General features: G+C 31.5%; 2 protein-coding genes and 1 non-coding gene across 3 annotated transcripts; 1 reads left to right on the top strand and 2 right to left on the bottom strand.

The window, feature by feature from the left end:
- The first annotated feature begins 2,135 nt into the window (after positions 1-2,135).
- On the top strand, positions 2,136-5,192 carry LOC126679322 (ubiquitin-conjugating enzyme E2 4-like). Its single transcript, XM_050374320.2, has 6 exons — positions 2,136-2,254; positions 2,348-2,427; positions 2,687-2,801; positions 2,912-2,964; positions 3,116-3,244; positions 4,872-5,192. Exons 1-6 carry the CDS (start codon positions 2,211-2,213, stop codon positions 5,006-5,008), a joined length of 558 nt encoding a protein of 185 aa, XP_050230277.1. The 5' UTR covers positions 2,136-2,210; the 3' UTR covers positions 5,009-5,192.
- Positions 5,193-7,477: 2,285 nt separating this feature from the next.
- TRNAT-UGU (transfer RNA threonine (anticodon UGU)) lies at positions 7,478-7,549 on the bottom strand. The gene has a single exon. It is a non-coding gene; the product is annotated as a tRNA-Thr (tRNA).
- Positions 7,550-7,929: 380 nt separating this feature from the next.
- Positions 7,930-12,047, bottom strand: LOC126678817 (uncharacterized). The gene is made up of 3 exons (XM_050373722.2): positions 11,855-12,047; positions 11,458-11,622; positions 7,930-11,101 (listed from the first exon to the last, which is right to left on the bottom strand). Exon 3 carries the CDS (start codon positions 11,033-11,035, stop codon positions 8,054-8,056), a length of 2,982 nt encoding a protein of 993 aa, XP_050229679.1. The 5' UTR covers positions 11,036-11,101; positions 11,458-11,622; positions 11,855-12,047; the 3' UTR covers positions 7,930-8,053.
- Positions 12,048-17,403: the final 5,356 nt, after the last annotated feature.

Here is a 17,403-nt window from a genome sequence, read left to right as displayed (position 1 = left end):
TGAGATAATAGTCAAGTAGTAACTCTCCCCCAAAAACATTAAAAAGTGCACAGTTTGATTTTTGATACAAGAAAACTACCAAAAAAAAATGTCTCAACTTATAGATGAATAAAAGTTACTTCCTGCATCTAAAAGAAGGATAAGTAAATATTAGACTCCAAATACTTATACTATTCTGATTGGAAAATAAAAGTCCGACAGCAAAATAAACAATTATTGCAATGAATTAATTTCAATTAATAATATGTCAAATCATTAAATTATTGTGTTATCACTAAAAAAATATAACAAAGAATCGTTAGATTGAGATAATTAAATTATAAAAAGAATAATAATAATTATAGAACCATTACAAATTAGTAACCTATTTTACGGTGTATTAGTAATTTTGAATCTAAATATAATTTGCTCAAGTATATTGAAATGTAAACAAAGTTTTCCTATAAAGAATAATATATCACATAGCATCGTGAGAAGAACATATAAAGTAATTATACCAACATATGATTAACAACCTTCACTAACTTTGTGTTAATATAGTTCATAATTGTAGATAAATATTAATAGAAATTCCATAAAAATATATATTGATGTTTTATTGAATTTATAAAATAAAAAATGTTTTATGTATCTCAGTGCAAACACCACATGTATATGTGTATAAGAGTGAAAATTCTGTATTGGTAAGAGATGAATTCTTTATTAAGTTTATATTGATGACCCAATATTTTAAATTTTGGCCCCTAGACTTATCTAGTTTTATTAGAGTAAAAGGAGATAAATCCTTCCCGAACCATCACATGATCGCGTCATTCGCCGTCGGCCGGCTGAACTTTTATAATTGCGTGTTATCTTTTGAACGTTAAAAGAATTTTGTAACGTTTTTGTAAAACAAAATCTCTTGGTTTGCTCAATTAGCAATACAATACAATAGCAATATAATTAGCAAACTGGATAATCAATGAATTATGACTCAAATAGTATAAGCATTATGCACCAAACTGTTAGGTTGTGAATTCAAATTCTCCCATAAACACTCTCCCTTCTCAATTATCAAAAAAATAAATTTGATTAGCAATACAAAATAATATAATACAATATAATAAAATGGCACCATAATTAAAAATACAATATAATCTAACCTAATTAACAATATCGGGTGCAATGCCTTTTCTCTCTGAATTCTCATAAAGAATATCAAGCTGAATTTTTAAAAAAATATTGAGGGTGTTATTTGAACAATTATTCACATTGCAATGTTCGTCGTATTGAGAGTGATTATTTTATCCAAGGAACGACGTGATTTATAGGATATCTTGCACCTATGGATAAACCGCAAAATATTTTAAAGAGAGCGACTTAATCCGCGACTCAACCAATTTTTTTATTAATTCATCATTTTTTTTACAATGTTTTAACAAATTAGCAAATTATTTCGTTGTTTGTTTCAGCAGTTCAAGAATATTCAACACAATTACATTAACATGGGAAAAAATGAGTAAAAGATCATCTAATCGATAAATTTGTAGAAACACTTCATATATATCAAATTTGATATAGCTTTGATAGGTTACTTACTAGAGTACATCCAAAATAGTTCTACTCTTCATTTTTAAATATTTGACAATAAATTAAAGATCTAATAACCTTTTAATTAATTATAAGATTGATTGCATATAAAATTCAAATCTTTCGTGTTTTTAGCGATTTTAAGCACAACATTTGAAATTTGACATAAAAAAATCCAATTTTTTATTTTGTTGGCATTTCAAAATCATTATCCGATATCGTTCCAGTCATTAAAAATCACCAAAATGACATTGTTTGGTGAAGAACAAATGTCCCGGTGCTAGAAAATGCCAAAAAAATAAAAAAAATGGACTTTTTATGTCAAATTTTAAAAGTTGCGCTTAAATCGCTACAAACACGAATGGTTCCAATTTTATATATAAATAACTCTTAGTATCACTAGTATTATGGATTAAATTGTGAAATTGGAAGTCGAGTTTCACTTATATAAGCTAAGTTCATAAATTGAAGGACGACTTTTTACTAAAAAAAAAAATAATTACTGTGATCATTGACGCCCAAGTTTGGGATTTACTGGAAATATAAATAGTGCCTAATTTTACTCACTGTTGTCTGAACTACTTTTCATTTCTTTATCTTTTACTTCTCATCTTACTAACCTTTTCTCTAAATTCAACAAAATGTCTTCCCCAAGCAAACGTAGGGAGATGGATTTGATGAAACTGTAAATTTTTATCTTTTTTTTCTTGTTTTTTAAAGATTTGATTGTTTTTTTAATCTTGTTTTTAATTTTTGTTTCTGGGTTTTTTCATTTCAGGATGATGAGTGATTATAAGGTGGAGATGGTCAATGATGGCATGCAAGAATTCTATGTTGAGTTCAATGGACCCAAAGAAAGTATAATCTTTAATACCCATGATCTAATTTCTTTAATTTATTTTTTTCTTGATCATTTTTTTGTTGGTTCTTGGTAATTAATTTATAAGTTCTTGAAGTTTATATGAAGTTTATTTGTTATTTTGCTTATCTTCTTGTTGTTTTTAATGAGGTGTTTAGTTTGGTTTTAGTGAATGTGATTTTGATCAATGGTGATGCTATTGTATGGATTGTTTGTTCATTTGAGCTGCAACTATGTTGTTTATTTGAAACATAACAGGTCCTTATCAGGGAGGGGTATGGAGGATAAGAGTAGAGCTGCCGGATGCTTATCCTTATAAATCTCCGTCGATCGGATTCATTAATAGGATATACCATCCAAATGTCGATGAAATGTGAGTTTTTGCACATTGAAATCCTTAAAATTTGTTTTGTGTTGCCTTTTTGTGATGAATTCTTGAACATAAGGGATTTGAAAAAAGAGTTTTCTGTTTTTGATTTTCAGGTCGGGTTCAGTATGTTTAGATGTTATCAACCAAACTTGGAGCCCTATGTTCGGTAAACCTACAGAATCTTTGCTTATTCTTCTTTTCTGAACAATTTAAGTGCGATTTGGGAAGATTCTGATTCTTTTTAGTTTGTGGTGTTATCATCTGAAGGTGGCATTTTGAGTTTGATTTTGTTACCTTTTTTCTATAAATCCTTTCAGATCTGGTGAATGTATTTGAAGTGTTTCTTCCTCAGCTTCTTTTGTATCCTAATCCATCTGATCCGTTGAATGGAGAAGCTGCTGCTCTTATGATGCGTGATAGGGCTACTTATGATCTCAGAGTCAAAGGTAGAAACTCTACACTTTACACTTGAATTATGAATTCTGATAATGTGTTATTTGTATACTGATAATTTTATATGAAAAAAGAAAATAGTCAATGGAGTTCATGAATCTAAGGGTTAGAGATAAATTTATCGCGATTAATAACTAATCCTATTTTAAGTATGGGAACTGAACCAAATTGGGAGGTTTGTATGCCTAGTATAATGGCGTAGAAACTTACAATTTCAACATTGAACCTGATTAGTAGTGAAAAGTGACGACAATCACAGCTAAGAGTATTTGCATCCCAACTTTGTGTCGGTGATTTCTTTATCCAATCAAATGCAAGTGAGAAGTAGCTAATTAGCTGGTGAGTATTTTCCAGTTCTATAGCTGGTTGTTTGTTGTCATCATATCTTATCATGTATCTACATCTATTTGAAGTTGTCTGATAGGATAAGCCACAGCTATTTAGTACACCATGAACCATTTCGATCATCACTTTTTTTATTGTACTGTATGGGAACTGTTGCAAGAATTATTTCCTGTTGTCTTGAATAGTTAGGATTGAGAAAGTTCATCTTGTACATTTAAGATCAAGCAGAAAGGTAACAAATCTGAGATATCAAAGTTTGCATCAATGTCACTACTCCTGATAATTAAGAGGATTTGAATTTTTGTATGTACACTTTTTTAACCTTGAAGCTATTATTTTGAATAAAGGAAAATTTTCTTTGTTGAAGTGTGTGCTGCTGATGTCAATTCAAGACCTATTTATTTAATAAAAAGTGTTTTAGTCCAAAGAAAAACAATATTTCTTTAAGTGCATGGTGCCTGAAGCTATGAAGAGCATGGACTTCTTTAAGCGTTGGAGATTTTTTTACAGATTGTTGAATGTCAAAGAAGTGTTTTTATTTTATGTTATGACATTCCGTCATATTGTTGCCTTTGAATCCATCCTTATGCGTTTCAAACTCATCTTATTTTGTTTAGTGATTGAATGGTAGTAGATGATACCAGTTATTCTAGACATTGGAATTGCTCCACATAAATAATCAGGTCAGGGGTCTTTAAGTATTCATGATCATGTTTCCCCAACATTGCTGGTCAACTTTTTGGTTTCACCTTGGCCACTAATTTGTTTTTGGAAACGCATGTCTCTCGAAGAGATTTCAAGGTGTGGTTGCAATTTTTCATGGTGTGGTCTGATATAGAAGAAAATGATATTTGATAAATTGTTGCTTACACGGGATTCATTTTCAAATTTGAGTTTGTAGTAAATCAAGTTAAAGATGATACGGAAGTCTTTAAATCTTTTTAGTGCATGGATTACCAGCCAATTTAATGCAAAATTGTTTAGTGAAACTGACAGAGTTGGCAATAGACTAAAATTTCGACCTAAATCTTCACCCATGCCAAGGCTGCGTTCTTCTTGTGTTAGTCCACATTTAATACACAAGTACAAAAGCCGTTTATTTGTTGCTTCACATCATGTTATTGATGCACTCAAACAATAAAAAGCACCAATGCAGCTCTATGCTTAACCTTGAAGGGTCACCTTTTCCGTTAGTTATTTATTCTATTTCTTGTATATTCTTCATCATTCCGTTAGGTGGTATTTACTGTTACTTATAAACATTTTGCTATCCAGAATATTGTGAGAAGTATGCTAAGCCGGAGGACGTTGGGGCAAAGATGGAGGAAAAAACAAGTGATGAGGAGCTGAGTGGTGATGATGATGATTATGGGTCTGACGATGAGCAAGTTGCTGGTAAAGCCGACCCTTAATTGCATGCATTCGATGTAATATAAATTGCCAGTGTGTCTGTACATGATTTGCAGCTCTTGCAAAATGGAAACTCATAGACTGAAGGATTATGGAAAAATTTCCTGGCCTTTGTAATCTTTTATGTTATTATGCAATAGATGTTTCTGTAAATTGTTGAGCTATGCATAATGGTTTCCATTCTCATTTGCTGTCTGATGATAATAATTTGCCAACATGCTTACATCCGATTGTATTTCGGCAAATGATTATGCAGTTCCGGCGCATGCTTTATTTGTGGATTCGACAAATTGAACTGTACTCGTATTATTTCAGTTATGAATATGAGCAATTTGAAGTGCAAGTTCAAAAGTAAAAATAATTTTGGATAAATATTACTAGTATTTATCAAAATAAGTAGCAAACATCTAAAGGTGTGATTCTTTTAGATTCTTTTAAAGAAGCAAGCATTAATTTGCATCAACAGCTAAATGTACAAACCCAATTTAAAACATAAAACATATCTTAGTTCAAGTTAATTGATCCGAAAATAGAAAATAAAAAATATTATCCTTAATTGATCAAAAATTCTGAAAAAGAGTGATTTAATCCTGAATCATAACTTAAAGGACTGCATTGACCCTTTGCTCGCTTTAATTACGAAAAAAAAGGTATAAATAACCCCTTACTATTTATACTGAAGAATAAATCGGCTCCCATATAGATCAGATTGTATCATATTCTTAAATTGATTAAACATATCAGAATATCTTTTATGTTATTATGCAACAGATGTTTCTAATGATGATCATTTGGCTGCATGCTTACATCTTATTTTAATTTTAGGAAGTATACAATTCAATTGATAACACATCGGGGTGGAACCAGTTAGGCATGTTATACACTTTTTACTTTTCAGTACATAATCTGAATAATTATTAACCAACAACTTAAAACAGCTAAACATACAAATACTAACAAAGCTCAATTTTAAACGTAATAACTAATTATCCGAATAAAAATACAAAAGAGATTAATTAAAAAAAAAACATCAAAAAACGACAGTATGCATATTAGTATTTAAGCAGAGTGTTACCAATATAAAACATTATCCAGTATAAGTTATCATCAAAATACTATCAAAATACATGAAAAAACAGTTAATTATCAAAACTAAAACGCCCGGTAAGTTAAAAAACGCCCGAAAACAACATAACTTCAAAACTCAAATTCTAGGTCCATCTCTTCCACCTAAACATAAAATTTAGATTAGATTAGTGTTGAACTACATGAATAATTCATTCAAATATACATAAATAGATGATTAATCCTCGATATAACAAGGTATAGCACGACAAGATATCGTTTAAGTAAAAGAAACAAGCTGCAATAATAAGCAACATACTTGGTAAGTATTTCATGTTTTTGCCCATCTAAGTATTTCATTCAGACCAACTAAACTGTGATAATAAGTAATATTAATTAAAAAAACATCAAAAAGACAATCATAATCCGTTTTCTGAAAACAATTGATGTTGCCTAACTGGAAATCTGACTAACCGGTATCTAATGTGTTATTTGTTTTCCAATGTTAGCCGATTCTCCCAGCAACTAGTGGCAAAAGTCACTGTATGTGCATGTGACATGAGGGCAATGTTATATTCTAGCCTACACAATAAAAAATAACAATTGTTAGTATAAAATACAAAATTACAAAAAGAACATAAAAATAAGAAATACATACCTTATAGAAAAGGAATTAATCCCAAAAAATGCCTCATTTGCTCGGGGAGTGTGTACTGTACTGAGTAAAAATTTGGTTTAATAAAAACTTTTTCAAGCTAACATAGTAGTTTCTTACAACCAGTGTTTTAAAAACCGGACCGGACCGGCCGGTCGGACCGGTTGAACCGCGAACCGGTCAGTGGTCCGGTCTGAAAAGGTGAAAAACCGGATCTTTTGATTGGACCGGGTTGGACCGGGCTGAACCGGATTGGACCGGATTTAACCGGTAAAAAACCGGGTGTTGGACCGGTTGAACCGGTAAAAAACCGGTTAACCAGAAATTTTTTTCAATTTTTTTAAATTTATTAAACCGGTTGAACCGGTCATTGAACCGGTTAAACCGGTTGAACCGGAAACCGGTGTCCTCACCGGTTCGGCCACCGGTTCGGTTTTTAAAACACTGCTTACAACCCTTCTATTTTCTGAATATTAAACAAGCAACAATTAAATGTACAAACTCAATTTAAAACATATGTGAGTTCAAGTTAATTGATCCGAAAATAGAAATGTTATCCTGAATTGATCAAAATATATGAAAAAGAGTTGTTTGATCCTGAATTATAACTTAAAGGGCTAGATTGATCCATTGCCCGCTTTAATTACAAAGAAAAGGTATAAAATAACCCCTCAATATTTATACTGAAGAATAAATAGGCTCCAATATAGATCAGATTGTATCAAACGAAATAAAAAAGGGGGTAAAAAAATGCCCTCACGCAGGATCGAACTGCGGACCTTCAGTTTACAAGACTGACGCTCTACCACTGAGCTATAAAGGCAATTGTTTACACTTTTGTAAAATAGTTAATGTATTTCGGTTTATCGTGGTAATGGATTTATTTTGAAAATTTATTTTTTAAACATTAACTATTGTGTAAAAAACTTTATATATAATTATTAGCTTATTTATACATGTACAAAGTAATTTATATATATATATATATACATATTACATTTCTTAAGAATCTGTAATTATTTATTCAGTTTTTCGTTTATTTTGGTTTCAGTCCCCAAATCATTCTTAAAACTTCAGTTTAATTCCATCTTCCAATCCTTTTTGATTTTGGGCACCCCAAATTTTCACTAAATTTAAGAGAATTATAATATTTCATCCAGAAAGAGGAAATAATATTCATAAAAAAGAAATTGAGGAAAAGTATGACAAAATCAAAGAATTTCGACCTAGTGGTATTCAAAAAATTTCTCTAGAATGTTTACATAAGTTTTATTTTTAAAATTCTGTATAATCCTAATGCAACTTTTAGTTTACATAAGAATATAATCTATGGTGAAGAATAGATTTGAACATTGGCAACAAGTCTAGTGAGTTTGCTCAGAGTTTCACGAGCAGATACAGTTTCTGGATGATCATCACCGCATATTGAAGTTCTAATAAAAATAACTTTCCTTATTAAATCATCACCAATGTCAAATTGTCCCCCTCTTAGCATCAGCTTTGCTCTGGTTTCGAGAACCGTGGCTCTCGACAAGGCTAGCTCCTGCCATAGGTACGGATTTAGCTGCGCATTCGTCTGGATCGGCTTCCAACATAGTGATTTGTCCAACCACTTGTCGACTGGGGTAACAAACGCTTGGTCCGCTGCTTCTAAAGCATTCGTGCAGAGGCGCAGCAGCTCTAATGCAGCGTTGCATCGAGAGAACGAAATGAAAGTCCGGATTGCAAGCGGCAATACCATTTCTCGGACGACCGACAACAGTTCTGTCACCTTAAGCTCGACAGTCTTGGAGTCGTTACCGAATCCGAAAATCAAGAAAAATGCGGACCATATATGTTCAGAATGATGAGATATAGAACCGCGAGCAATGACAGCTTGAACCATAGCCTGTGAAACTACTGATATTCCTCTTTTACGCATATACAGCTTAACGAGCTCATTCACATGGATATACCCAAGTTTTGTACTATTTCTCGCAATATTAAACCGCAACAACATTGAAGATGCTTCAGTTTCTGATCGTTTGGAGTACGAAGAAGAAAGAGTACAGCTCAAGGAACGTAATAGCTTTCTCCATAGCCGAGTTCCTCGATGTTTCTGGGGGATCTTGTTTGCAGCTAAGGCTAATAGAGGAACGGGAATAGCAGCTGGTGCAAACCAACCACTAGCCTGGACCATCCGGGTTGCCAAGCTTCTCGGTCCGTCAGCATGATCGAATATAGAGAAACATACCTCAAAGAGTTGCAAGAGAAAATTGTTTTTTGTTAATGAATTAACATCTCTACCACTCCATGAGATTTCCCTTAAAGGCATTCTATTTACGGTGTCCAATAGCCTGCTCGGATTTATAGGAAGCTCCGACAAAATTGCTCCAACTATCGCAAGTCCCAAAGTAAGCCTTCCGAGTTTCTCCTCAATAACCCTGAGGGCATCAGTTTCCGCAATCGGGTAATCTTTCACATTGCCTTGCATCAAGCACATTGCCTCCACACCCGACAAGTAAGAAAGCTTCAACGGTTCGAGGTTCATGACACGAGGGAGCTGTGTAGAAATGACGACATGGGTCTCTCCACCGAACCGGGGAAGAAGATCCATAACGAGTTTTTGATCCCACCAATCCTTTTCACTATCCAAGTTATCTATTACCACCAAAAATGGTATGTTTCTCATGAGTTCTTTGCGAACTCTAGAAACGGCTTCCTCTTCTTGTTCCTCAAAGTTTCTTATCCTGCTTTTTCCGAGACTATTCTGAACTCCCACATCAACTTCTAAGAATGAACAGAGATTCAAATAATTCTGTCGAATATACTTGCTTTCCCCTCCAATCCACAGAACCATCTTGTACCGCTGGTGATATCTGTAGGCAAATTCCAGGAGAAGCTCGGTCTTTCCGATTCCTGACTCTCCCGACACACAAGCAATCCCCTTCCCGTATACGATTTTTGTTGATCTTTTTCTCTTCACATAACGTCCGATACCTTTCGGCTTTACTTGCTGCTGCTTATTAGAAATTTCGGCACTTTGCATCTCAATCTCCTTTTCAGATTCCTTCCATACAACTGGTTCTTTCCCCTTCTTGGCTCTATTCTCTGATTTCCGTTCCCTCCGTTTTTCCTCTGTTGAACAACTCTTACTCCATCCAATCGTCAAATTCTTTCTCCTCGGTCTTGCCTTAAGTTCAAAATAATCTCGTTCTGTGTCTCCGCTGACGTCGCCAAAAAGTATAAACTCTAGTTCAGACAATTCTTTCTTCCTGCCAATGAAGTTTTCATTTCGAGGAAATGGGAACTCTTCTTTATCGACTTTTTCTCTCCACTTAGTCACCCGTTCTACAATACTTCTCCTTCCCAATCTCATCGCCAGAAGTGTGACGGCCCTCAGTATGCAATCTCTCCAGTTACCATCCTGAGCTTCCAATTTCCATTCATCAACCCGAGAAAGGCTGTTAACAGCTTCCTTCCACTCATTTTCTAACCCGCCATACAAAAGCCATAGTTCGCCTCCGTGTTTTTCCCATAACTCTCCCCGATTCTCAACTATGTCTCTGACTAGACAGTCATCTGGACTCAAATCAAAGAATACCGGGACCAAATTCTTCTTGCTCGCAAAATATCGCAGTTCCTCAATAGTATATGGGTCCCTAAAGGATTTCTTCGTTAGAATAACAATGCCAAAAGACGAAACATCCATTGCCCTCTCAACTATGCCATGTTTCCGTGAACTCCTACATCTTGATCTGTCTGATATAAAACAACTCATTCCTTGAACCTCTAATTCAGCACGAAGCCAATTAGCAAACCTCAGCAAAGAAGGTTTTCGCCCATGCAAGCCTATGAAGACATCGCAGCTCCTCAGTCTGTAAGACGGTAGGGAAACTGACACCGGTGTAGATGACGCACCGTGGCTTCTTCCGTGTTTTCTTTGCTTCTCTTTGAACCCAGAATAACCGATATCATGAGAATCATTGTAACTATATGGCGAGCTGTTTGAAATTCCAGTTGGGGAAAACATTCTATCAAAGTTCTGGAAATCTATACCGGTTTCAGCAACTGGATCTCTCGGCGTGTCTGGCAAGACATTTCTCACATTTGCTGAAGATGTAAGTTCTGTATTTCCTGAACTGCACAAATGAATACTGTCACATTGCGCATCCGACCTTGTTGATTCAGAAATCTGACAGGTTGATGATCTCGGGGAGAAGAAAGGCGACTGATTTGCTGAAAAGAATGCTGAAGATGACGACGACATATTCCTAAGAGTTGTTATCGCCGCAGAACCAAACCTAGAGCTATCTTCTCGGAGATCCATATTTACAAAGCCTCTATTTTCTAAGGCTGCCAAGCATTATGCATTGCTCTAAGTAAGAAATGCATCCTGAAATGGAGAAAATATAAATCATTTAACATAAATAACCCGAATATCGAATAAGAACATCTCAAAGTATACACAAACATAAGATTAAATGCTTTTATCTACATTATCAATTACAACAGCTAATCAAAATCAGCATTAACAAATTCTTAAGCTCAATTAAAATTAATTAGCAATAAAAGGAAATTCACAGAATTGGCACTTAAGGACAGATAAGATCTAACAAGCAAGTTCAGACACAAAGCAGCATTGAAATAAAATACTCCAACTTCAGATTTAAGCGAAATAAAATACTCCAACTTCAGATTTAAGCAAAATAAAATAACATTTTAATGATAATCCAGATCTGAATTACTTACCTTGACTTCAAATCTTGAACTTGGTTTCAAAGATTGAAACTTTTTCAGAACCCAGATAATCTCTCGAGAGTTGGTTATTACAAGTACTTTTTCTTTACGTAAAATTTGGAGTCGACAAATTAGAAAACGCACCCGAACATCTCCCCTTATTACAAGTACAATGAACTGAAACAAAAAAAAAACAAATGATTATGCAATCACATAAACACATTGAGTTGAAAGTAATTGTATTTTACTACAAATTTGAAGATAGATTTCATCTTGATGATAGTGACCCATTTTCACAAACAAATAACAGACCAGACAAACTGTAAATAAGGTAATAATCTCTGTAAAAACCCCATTTTAGTGAAAACAAAGGATCAGAGAAATATCATGTAAATTATGCACTACGCACCCAACAAGAAGACCCAAAATTCACTGTCTGAAAAAGATTTCAACTGTCTGAAGAAAGATTTAAAGTGTGTCTGAAAATTTGGAAAAATTTAACGAACAAAAAGTGAATATATAGTTTAGTTTTGAATGTCAAAGTTCGGGAAGGAACAGAACAAAACAGAAACCACCGTTGAAGTAGGAAATTGGGTCCCAATTGAGTTGAATGGATCTGCTGATAGATGAGGTATGGCTTTTGTCTTGTAGGCTCCACTTCACCACCAAAAAAATCAAAATATAAATATTATTTCCGTGTTCACATCAGTATTTTTTACGGAAAATTATTCGGTATTTCAAATTATAAATATTTAAAAGTTGATGTCTGACAATGTAAAATTTTAAATTGAAATCACAAACACGCTAAATTTCATAATATTTAAAATAATTGAATGAGAATATATATTTATAAATAAAAGCCGATCATATGGTGAAATAATACTAATTATATTTATGGATGAGTGGTAGATAAAGTTTATGTAACTTTTTTTGATTGATGAGTTATTATGGTGAAAAAAGATTTTTCCTTATTTTTGAACAAGAAAGGACAATTGTTAGGACATATAGTTGAAAAATAGTTCAATATTGTCTTAGTTAAAGTTTGGCAATGATAGTGGACAGATTGTAGCCAATTTATTGGTGAAGGCTAATAATGTGGTCCTAAAGAGAGATGACAATATTAATTTTTAGTAAGGTGGTAATAAATAAAGCAATTTATTTTATTATGACTTTACAAAAATAAATAATATAAACTTTCAAAAATAAAGAAATTTGTATAATTATTTTATATAATTTAAAATTTATTAAATGTATAATTATTTATTATACGTATTATGCAGATTTATTTGTACGTAAGTGAGTCGTAACTAAAGATCAAAAGAAAATCCATGCTTTATTTGATCAACATTAAACCAAATCTCATTATTCTCTTTAATCATAATTGCCACCTTTTTCTGCTATAAATTGTACTTCACTTTCTTTTTTCTTCACCTCATTAAGTACCTATTATATATGGGAATATGGTTATTAACATGTGAAGGTTCTAACTAAACCCATTTCTATTTTGCTCATAAATATGTTAAATTTGTAATATTCTACCATTTATGGTTAGGGTTAATACCTAACTATAATTATGGAAAATAAAAAATCTTCCATTAATTATCAATCTCTTAGGTCAATATGAGACAAAATTAGGAAATTATTGTGATCTAAGGCACACCATTGGTTATGCATATGAAACCCACACACAAATTTTGCTCTTACCCAAAAATAACAATAAAAAAATTGAATTTTCAATAAATAAATTTATCTCTCAAAAGGAAAAAAAAGGACTGAAAGGTTGACTTAAAAGGCTAATTGGATTTGGGTGTTTCAACATCAGTCCAAAATACTCTTTTGAAACCACTTGGATGCACATGCTTACATGTGAGGTCACTTGGGAATGGATGGCTCAGATCTGTTCACATTCATACCGTTAATACATTGAATCTAATAGATGGCTTAGATTGCAACACTTGTACCAGCAAGGTACCTTTTGAAAAGAAAAGAAATACATAGTTGGCCCTTGTACTTTTATTAATTTTAAATTTGTATATTCCATATGTAAAAATCCAATTTTTTTAACGTGACAACAAATGAGTGGATATTTTAAAAGTTGATTTTTAAAATATACAAATTTAGAGGAAAATTGGACGAATGAAATACCGTCACATAAGAAGAGTTAAATAAAATGAATTAAAATGGTAGATTATAAAGTTTTTTTTTTTTGACAAATAAAAGATAGCGAACCAAATTAGTAGAATTTTTGATTCAGCCAAACTAACAGACTACAAAAGTCGGAGTAAAATCTGCAATATATTATTAATGTAGTAATTAAATAAAATACGAATAATATCAATTATAATATAATTTAAACTTTATAACCTCTACATAAAATTATAAAACTATCTGATTTTTTTAATTTCAAAACAATATATTTTAGATTCAAAAAGTTCGTCCTTATTTTGAAATAAAAATATTCTTTTATTTTCTATATTTTTGTTTGTACCTATAAAAACTACACTTGTATGTATTTTATATAGATAATGCATTCATGATATATACCTGATACAGAGCGTATAAAGTATATTTTTCTAGATATAAAGTGATAATATCGAGTGTATAAAATTAGAAAAAATATATTTTAAAAAATGGTCGCTTTTAAATGAATTTTTCTTTTCTCTTTTATCTTTTTTACATATATATTATTATAATTCATTAAATTAATTAAAATCATTTTTAAATCTGAAATTAGCCAACTAAAATTATTTAAAAATTAAATATATAATAATACTTATCAAGGTACCAATCATGCAAAGAGTCTTTCTTAAAAAGAAAAGTTAGAAGCTGAAATGAAGACACCCCACAAGTTGTGGACAAGTTGAAGGTGCAAAGCAGAAAACTATGTTTTGTGTTGTTTGGTAGCTGTTCATACTTCAAAAGCTTCAAATTACTATTTATTTTTATATTATAATAAAGTTTTGATTTGAGTCACAATAATTAGGGCAAATTGAGTGGGCCATGGAGGAAGAAAATTGTCACCATCCTAAGTTTTGAGCTATCAATTCAATTCCATACATACATTTATTGATTATTGTCTACTTTTTAGCAACATATCCAACCAATAACTAAATATCTACTTCCATTCTACATTTTACATGTTGCCCTATAACCTACCAAAAACTAAGCCATATGTTTTTTTTGATGTAACCCCCTAAAGTGCATTTTTAGTGATTTAGACTTCCATTTTAACCTTAAACCAAATATTAGACTGAAATTGCATAAGAGCATGTAAAAATGAAACCAAAAAATTAAAATAACAGATAAATTTAGTTCAACTCAAATTGACATTATAAAAAATAGCTTAATCATTTAAAAATATTTTTTATGGTCTAAATTTTCAAATAGTCTATTTTCAATTTTAATTGTAGTTATTTATCCAAATTAGACTAAAAAAATCAAATATGTTTTCCAGATTAATTTATATTGTTCCAATTTGCTATTTACCATCAAGAATTACAAACATGAAATGTATATTTGAAGTTTTTCCATTTCAATTAAAATGGACTAAAATTGACGATTTAAATTTTTTTACACAAAACAAAAAAAAGTAAAAAATGATTAATGATTAAGCCGTTAAAAGATAATTTTTTTAATTAGTTCAAGTTTATACAAAAATTCTTGCTAAATTTTAATACAAATGGAACTAAAATATCAACTAAACATACTAGTTCATTTTGATTCAATTTGAATGTTTAAATTTTTTTTATACATTTAAGTCTAAAATTGTTGAAGTTTCAGTTTAGTTTAATTTGGTTTGAACCGAATGTCTACGACTAAAAAATGTCTATCACGAAAAAGAGAAAATATATATTTGAACAAATAATTATAGTAAAGGAAAAAAAAGTTAAAAGTCCAACTGGAAAATGATTGTGCAAGGCAGTCCCTAATCTTTCCTATCAAGACACTAATGATGAGGCCCATAATCAGGAAGCTGCCTATTGTTATTTTTAAATCTTGATTACTGACATTATTTAATCAAATAAAACACAGATTAGGTTAGATTATTAAACAAAATCATCGAGCCACATGCCCACTGCAAAGTGTTCAATGGCTTTGATTCTATAAAAATTTCAGCAATGAGTATTAATTTACTAATTAGTTTATTAGTGCAAAAATTTGCTAATTAGTGATGTTTAGAAGTTTGATAGGGTCTTCTAATACATGTTCAAGACCTACTCCTTTAATTAAAGTTAAATTTGCTGAATTCGACAGATAGACTTCAAATCTGAAAAATGAAAAATGTTGTTCTCAACACTATTTTTTTTTTAATTTAGGCTGAACAACCTTAGATATAAGTTTATCTTAAGTACAAAATAAAGTGACCTTATAAGATTGTAGAGATCAGTTCGGATGGAGTAAAGACGTCAAAATATCAAATTATATTAAATAACATAATCAAACTTATTTAAAATATAATTCTTTTGTGCAATTTAATTTTAAAAAAGCAAGAAACTATTTAATTTGGTACAAATTGAATCAAACGAATTGTCTGAAATGAAATATCAACCAAAATTTCTAATTTAAATTTGATTTAAAATGTTTAAAATTATTATAAATTTGATTTTGAAAAAAATATATTTTGGGATCGAATTCCTCCATCCAACCCTCCGAGATTTAACAATGATAAGAAAAAGGTTAAAAGCACAATGGTATTATCTCCAAAGACAAACTGTTAATCATAAATGTCTCAATTATTTGACTGTAAATTATGGTTATTTATTGAATTAGAAAAAAGTGTCCCTCAAAAGGAACACCTAATACTATCTTTAGGCACAATTTGATCAAATTCAATAAATGATTAGACAATGTAATGTAACCTATGCAAATCCATGATGCAACCAATTTAGCTCTAAAATTGTGAACTGTATGGCCTTTGTTGAGCTATAAAGTAGGTAATATTGAATGATGCAGGTCCAAATAATGGCACTAAATTATTAAGAAACCAAATACAAATTACTCAACAAAGATACTATAATGTGTGGTTCCCAAAAGTCAATATGGAATATGAACCTCACGCTAACAAATGAGTAATCATATTCGCTGATCTTTCAAAAAATACTAAACTATCATAAAAATGGTAAAGTATACGATCTTATAATATATGACCGATATAAGAGTTATCAATATTAACCCTCAACAATAAGATGAAAATCTGATCCAAACTCGACATGTTGAACTTGTTGATTGCCAAACTATGATAATGCTTCTTCGAAGATAAGGACTTCTGCCCGAAACGGATCAAAATGCATAGCAACTTCTACAATTTATCCCCTCGAGTTTTCCACAATGCAACATGTACCAAGTTTGCAAGCCTGTACAAAAATTGCATTGTCAAAGTTGCATATCATGAAGCCTTGTTGCGATGGCTTCCAGAAAATAGAAGTCTCAGTCCACTTTTCAAAAGAGGGAGGATGGCCTTGAGCAGTCTGCCACAAAAGAATATTAGAAATAGAGTTGTGCACATGTAATTAGAAATTGAGTAGATTATCTTATATATATATATATATAAATATTTTGCAAAAAAGAACACAGGGTAGCCGGGAAATTTAATCACGAGGGGAAAACTGCGAGGGACAAAATTTTGATCGACAATTTTTTACACTAACCAAGTCGAAGCTCAAAATTTGTACTATTTCTCTGAAATTTTTTTGTCTCCGATCAATCGTGCACAAGTCCGCCCACTAGTGGCTCTGCCACTGAATGTAGGATGTGTTTTCATATCGAAAAGGACCGAGCTAATGTTTTTTTTATTAAATTAACTCAAAATTATAAGGAAATAATTTTTTTTAAACTTAATCAAATCAAACCAATTAGTTTGATTAATTGATACTGTGTAGTTTGGTTTTCCATTCGATTTTATTAAAATTTAACTAAAATTTTTAATGTTCAAAATTGAACTGAAAATCTGAATTTTCA

Source organism: Mercurialis annua, linkage group LG4 (assembly GCF_937616625.2).
Source record: "Mercurialis annua linkage group LG4, ddMerAnnu1.2, whole genome shotgun sequence".
Lineage (NCBI taxonomy): Eukaryota > Viridiplantae > Streptophyta > Magnoliopsida > Malpighiales > Euphorbiaceae > Mercurialis > Mercurialis annua.
The sequence above is the reverse complement of the archived record's forward strand: the minus strand, read 5'-3'. Positions and strand labels throughout refer to the sequence as shown.